Here is a 6,107-nt window from a genome sequence, read left to right as displayed (position 1 = left end):
AACATAAATGTTTACAACACTTATATATCAAATTTTGTATATATATATATATATAATCAAAACTAATTGTAAGTGTTCATTAATAAATACAAAACTAAAACAATACCAATCAAATAATAAAAATTGTTGATAATTTAAATTTATTGATTCATTATATTAGTTAATAAAAAAATTACCAGTTTAACGTATTTTAACTAAAACAAAATAATTCAAAATTTATTAAAATTTATATATTTAAATATATACCTATTTAAAACTAGGTAATAAGAGACAGATTTAAAATTAATAATCATTAAATACAATATAATATAAATATATATATTTTTATAAAATGTAATTATAAATTTATTTAAATTTAAATAAAATCAAATTAAAAAAATTTAAATAAAATCAAATTAAAATTGTTAAATAAAATCAAAAGAGACGAGACTATAAGAATGCATTTATAGTTTTAGTTTTTGCCATCAGACCCTAACGAAAATATAAAAGGATGAACATTGCCCATCATAAAGTTTTGAGTTTTTCAACAATGCAAATGAAAAAAAAAAAAAACAAAGAATGTCTTATCCGAACCAACATTTTAAACAACATTTATTATCCCGGCAAGACTACTTAGATAAACATGCTTGTTCATCAGATTTATGATAGCTTTGGTTTAATTAACTTAAACCTTCAAAGAAAGCTTTTGAGCTGCAAGTGCTTCAGCCTCAAGGGTCGGCTCCCAGAGAAGTGTGGTCTCTGCCAAGAGTGAAGTCACAATGTATGGGTCCATGTTTGATGCTGGACGTCGATCTTCCAAGTAACCTATATATATATATATATATATATCCAAAGGCACAACGATATACATTAGCTATATATATCATAAAAAGAAAAAAAAAGGGTTACCATTCCAGCAGAATCAGTACCTTTTCCTTTCTTCTCGGTATCACGTCCCACACGAATTGAGCATCCACGGTTAGCCACGCCCTGACAAGTTGAAGTTTAAAGAAAGTGAGCAGAGGGATAAAACAACTGGGACTTAAAAAGTGAAATATTTCAGACTCTTATTGCATATATGCATACCCATGAGAATTGGTCGATACTAGCTGTCTCGTGCTTTCCGGTCAACCTTCTCTCATTGCCTTCACCGTATGCACTGATGTGCTCCATGTGACGAAGCGAGAGGTTCAAGATGGCCTTTTTAATCACATCAAATCCTCCTTCCTCTCTCATGCTTTTAGTACTGTAATTGGTATGGCAACCAGCACCGTTCCAGTCACCCTCTATGGGTTTGGGATCAAGTGTTAAGACAACACCACCTTGTTCTGTGATTCTCTACAAAATGGTAAACAAACAGTTAATATAACTTAACTATTAGAGTCTCTCACCCACAAATCTCAACAAAAGAGACATTTGATTACCTCAAGAAGGTATCTTGCACACCAAACATGATCACCTGCTTCGATTCCTACACTCGGGCCAACTTGGAATTCCCACTGAACAAATATTTGTTGGCAACATAATCAAACAAACATTAAGTTGCAAAAAAAAACATAATCAAACATAAAAATAAATAAATAATTATAGAATTATTATCAGAAGCTTCTTTGAGAAAAAAGAGACCTGTCCTGGCATAACTTCACCATTAGTACCACTGATGTTAATTCCCGCATATAAACAAGCTTTGTAATGAGCATCTGAAATGTCACGTCCCCATGACTTTTCAGCTCCAACTCCACAGTAGTAAGGACCCTGACACCAATAAAAACTGTTGGTTACTTTACTTTTTGTAAACCAACACAAAACATACTTTTATAGCTTGACTTGGTTATCACCTGAGGACCAGGATACGCTCCAACGGGCCAACCCAAAGGCCAGTTTACGTTTGGCTGAAGTAAAGTGTACTCTTGTTCAATGCCAAACCTAAGATCATGAGAGAGTATTTAGACATATATAAGCACCAAATTCTAAGTAAATAGAATTGGAGGTAAGCCGATATATCTATATATGAGAGTTTTGGGCTATGACAAACCATGGAATCTCTTCATTGACCTTCTTGTTGCTGAAAATCTCAGCAGCTCGGGCACGTTTGTTTGTTGGAATTGGCTCACCAGCTGGTGTGTAGGTATCACAAATAACCTTTACAAATAATAGCTCCACCCTTAGTGTGTGACAACAAAAAAATGTTACTTATAGAATCAAAGTCAATGATGCATACCAATATGTTATCGCCTCCACGGAAAGGATCTCTGAAGATAGCTTGCGGACTGAATACAAACATGAAACGAATGTATGATGAGATTGTGAAATTATATCATATGAAATTAGAAATGTCTAGTGCCTTGGGGAAATATCTTACTATAAAATCACTTCACTATCTTCACCAGGTGCTTGTCCGGTACTGGAACCATCATAATTCCACTTGGGAAGCTCAGAAGGATCTTCCACAGGCTTTTCAAGAGTCTACAATTTTCAAAGAAACCATCTATTAATATACTAGCTTCATAAAGTCACTACAAAGTCTATTAGAGTATCATATACCCTTGACTTGCTCCTAAGGTCAATTCCTGATCCTCCAATCCTATTTAAATAAAAGGACAAATCATTAGAAACCTCGTACCAGAAGCTTGATATGAGACGTAGAGAGGTATATATATGTACCAAATGTACTCAGCGATGATGCGGTCAGTGAAAGGTTTGGTGTCTAAATTGAGAAGACTCTCAACTCTATTGATTGTACTGTTATCAGATTGGAGAGCCATCACTTTAAAGCTTCTTAGTTTGCTGCTGTTCTGTTTCTTCTGTTTCAACATAACCGAGCTCCATAACTTTGAAGATGCAATGGGGCTCGGTTTAGTCAATTTCATTTGACATGTTGGAGAAGCTGCCAAGATTTGCGCCATTTTGTTTAAAGCTTGGATCCCTGATCAGATCAGAAAGTACTTAAACCCAAATCAAGAATCTACAACTTTATATGATACACTAGAGGGCATTAAGATTTGTGCTTCTTGTTCTGAAACATCCAGATTCTTGACCAAGACCGATTAAACTAAACCGAGTTCACTAAAAGGTGATTGATTTTAACCAAATATATTTAAGTTAGAGGGAAAAGACAAAGATATCCAATTAAAATAACAAAAAGTGTGATGATCCCTGTTGATAAGAGATCCAACTAAAATAACAAAAAATGTGATGATCCCTGTTGGAAGAGAAGTGTGGATTAATTAGTAAGTGGTGGACCCGAGATCTACTGGAAGCAACCTTTTGGAAGCTTAATCAGCAAAGAAAGACAGACTTCAACTTTTTATTACATTAGTTTCCTTGGAGATTCTCTTACAAGAAACAAATGGGTTTCCAAATCCAGTAACAAAATCGGATCAAATGCTGGAAAAGGTAAAAAGAGTATTGGGGAAAACGATGAAGTACCTGGGAACTTGAAGAAGACTTAACTCTGATTCAAGAGACTTGAGTGTTTGCAACAAATGGCAAAGAAAGAGTTGACAAATATAGAGAAGCCTTAGAATTTTTGAATATTTTCTTTCACAAAAATAAAAATAAAATAAATAGAATTTACTTTCTTATTTAAAGAGGGGACTGAGTGAAGTGGCTTTTGCCAAAGAGATAGGGGTATGCTCTACGAGTGGTGCAAAAAAAATTCTATTTGGTAATTGCTTTGTCTTTGCAGATAAGATGTCGTTGTGGTGCCTTTCAACTTCAGTATTCATACTTTTTTTGCCCTTTTAATTATTTTTGCTGGAATAAGGTCTTTGTTTTTGGTTGGTGATACAGAGTACAAACCCACACACTAAAATAAAGACGAGAATATTTAGGATTGCAGACCGTCAAAATTACTAATAAAATGAATAAAGAGAAAATAAAAAAGAAAATTTTAAGAATGAAAATAAATTTGTTTTTGACAAAATTTAAAAGTAAATGATAATTATAAAAGAAATGAGTTTATAAAAATATAAAATTAAATAAGAAACCAAAATACATCTTTTAAAATAATACTTTTTACAAAATATGTATCATTAAAATAACTTAATGATAAAAATAGTTTTAAATTTTTTTCATTGTTTCTCTTAATTTTTAAAAAGAAAAAATGTTCTATATTTCTTTTAGAGAAATTAATCGGAAGAATGAAAAAGAAAAGACACGCATAAATATCAAAATTAATTTCTTCCTAAATGGTGTAAACCTTGAGAAACATCATATTACTCCTTGTTTTTGCTTCTAAATGTGTCACCACTTAAAACCTTACATTACAGTTGGTAGCCTTGAATTCAAATCATAATCTATACTATTAAAAGGGAAGGAGTTCTAAAAAAATCTACTTAAACAAGGTTGTTGGACCTATTCATTTTTTTATTTTGCTCTTATATCCTATTGTTTATTATCCTATTTTTGTGGACACCATTATTTTCAAAAAATATCCTAATAATAATGCCTACTATCTAGGATTCATATTTTGAAGTATTATTAAATTAGTGATTACAAACCTTACGATTCTCAATATGTTAAAACATTATTTTATTAAATAAAGTTGACATATCCACTTTGGTTCATGAATAAAAGCCCATCAAATTGGTATAAGCAAATCAGGCATTGATCTTTTCTTCCACATGAAAATAATAAAGAACAACGGACTTTAGAGCTGCAACATTAAAATTTTATTAGTAATTATTCAAAATGTCATATAAGAAAGTTTTGATGATGGGGAACAAAATTAAACAATAATTTTATTATATACAAATTAGTAGAAAAAAAGTTTTAGCCACATATGTTATTATTTAGAATATAATTACTCAAAATTATAGTATAACAATGTACTACAATAATATGACTATAACCCATCAGGATCATATATATCGAATTCGACCACATGATATATTATTTTGTAAGAAATAAAATTAATTTATTTGAGACCGTAGGTTTGTTTCTTTTAAATTTTTTTAGATTCAAATCTTTTCTATAAAGACTACCTCCAATAATAGTGGATTTTTGGGGTTTTTACCAGATTATATCAGATTTTTAATTAATATATTTTAAAAAAAAATCTGAACCAGATTATATAGAGGGTACCGGGTCTACTGTTAGACCATGACCCCGAGTCGGATAGGAAAACGCTTCTTGTAATTCAAACATCATAATAGATAACTCTTAAATTATTTTTTATAATAAAAATTTTTAAATTCATGCAAATTTTACGAAATTGTCAACAAAAAGATACTCGTGCTTTGAAAACGGGTCAAAAAGTAGTACCTTTTAAATTCAATATATATATATAAATAGTATATATTGATGGTTAGAACTATGATACAAATATTGACAATAGAAACTCATTTTCAATTTAAAAAACTAACTCATATTGTTACTACATTTCAATAATGAAAACACATTGTTCTTTATTATAGAATATATATATATATATATACTATTAAATCACACATATAATCTTGAAGTCTATTTCGAACAAATACCACACTTGATTTTTTTTGTGAAAAAAAAACATAAAGTTTTAAGATTCGAAACAAAAGATAAAGGTAGTTTTTCAATCAATATTGGATCAATAGGTGAAAAAACAAACCCGCACTTTTAAGTGCGGGTCAAAATCTAGTAAATATTAAATTACAGGTTTAAGAGATTTTTATTGATAAACCTAACTTAATGATAACAAACTAATTAGGTCATCTGAAAATAGATGAACTCATAACAATGATGAGTAAAATATTAGAAAATTGAAATATATTATAGCTTGTGTTGAGATATTTAATTAGTTAAAATTTGATATTCAAAACGAATATAAATTAGATTTTGATGGGTAATCTACCTAACATCCCATGATTATATCAGCTTTTTTATCACCAAACTTAACAAAATTTATTTATTAGTTTATTAATTTGTATTATAGTTTAAAAGTAAAAGCAACATAATTGTATGTTTGTAGAAGCATAGAAAAGAGGGAAGAGGTATTTACACTTCTGTGAAAATTTGCCGTCTAGAGTAATAAATTATACTAGAACTTCATCCGCACTCCCGCGCGAATGTTTGATTTAATTTGTGTTTAACATAAAATCATAAACCGCTGGTTTGATTAAAAAATTCCATATATATATTTTTTTATG

At 30.2% G+C, this 6,107-nt stretch overlaps 1 protein-coding gene across 1 annotated transcript; it reads right to left on the bottom strand.

Moving 5' to 3' along the window:
- Positions 1-472: 472 nt before the first annotated feature.
- Positions 473-3,662, bottom strand: LOC106418930 (glutamine synthetase, chloroplastic-like). The gene is made up of 12 exons (XM_013859663.3): positions 3,409-3,662; positions 2,644-2,905; positions 2,524-2,563; positions 2,342-2,445; positions 2,201-2,249; positions 2,015-2,121; positions 1,818-1,905; positions 1,606-1,734; positions 1,404-1,478; positions 1,066-1,317; positions 909-969; positions 473-804 (listed from the first exon to the last, which is right to left on the bottom strand). The coding sequence occupies exons 2-12, from the start codon at positions 2,883-2,885 to the stop codon at positions 665-667; spliced, it is 1,287 nt and encodes a 428-aa protein (XP_013715117.2). The 5' UTR covers positions 2,886-2,905; positions 3,409-3,662; the 3' UTR covers positions 473-664.
- Positions 3,663-6,107: the final 2,445 nt, after the last annotated feature.

The sequence above is a fragment of the Brassica napus genome, chromosome A8 (assembly GCF_020379485.1).
Source record: "Brassica napus cultivar Da-Ae chromosome A8, Da-Ae, whole genome shotgun sequence".
Taxonomy (NCBI): Eukaryota; Viridiplantae; Streptophyta; class Magnoliopsida; order Brassicales; family Brassicaceae; genus Brassica; species Brassica napus.
This window is presented reverse-complemented; position numbering and strand designations above follow the sequence as displayed.

Coding starts and splice junctions, on each gene's coding strand:
- LOC106418930 (XM_013859663.3), bottom strand. CDS start 2,885: ATGGCGCAAATCTTGGCAGCTTCTCCAACATGTCAAATGAAATTGACT. Junction 1,479..1,605: donor GTGAAGTTATGCCAGGACAG/GTCTCTTTTTTC, acceptor ATATTTGTTCAG/TGGGAATTCCAAGTTGGCCC. Junction 970..1,065: donor GTATCGACCAATTCTCATGG/GTATGCATATAT, acceptor TCAACTTGTCAG/GGCGTGGCTAACCGTGGATG.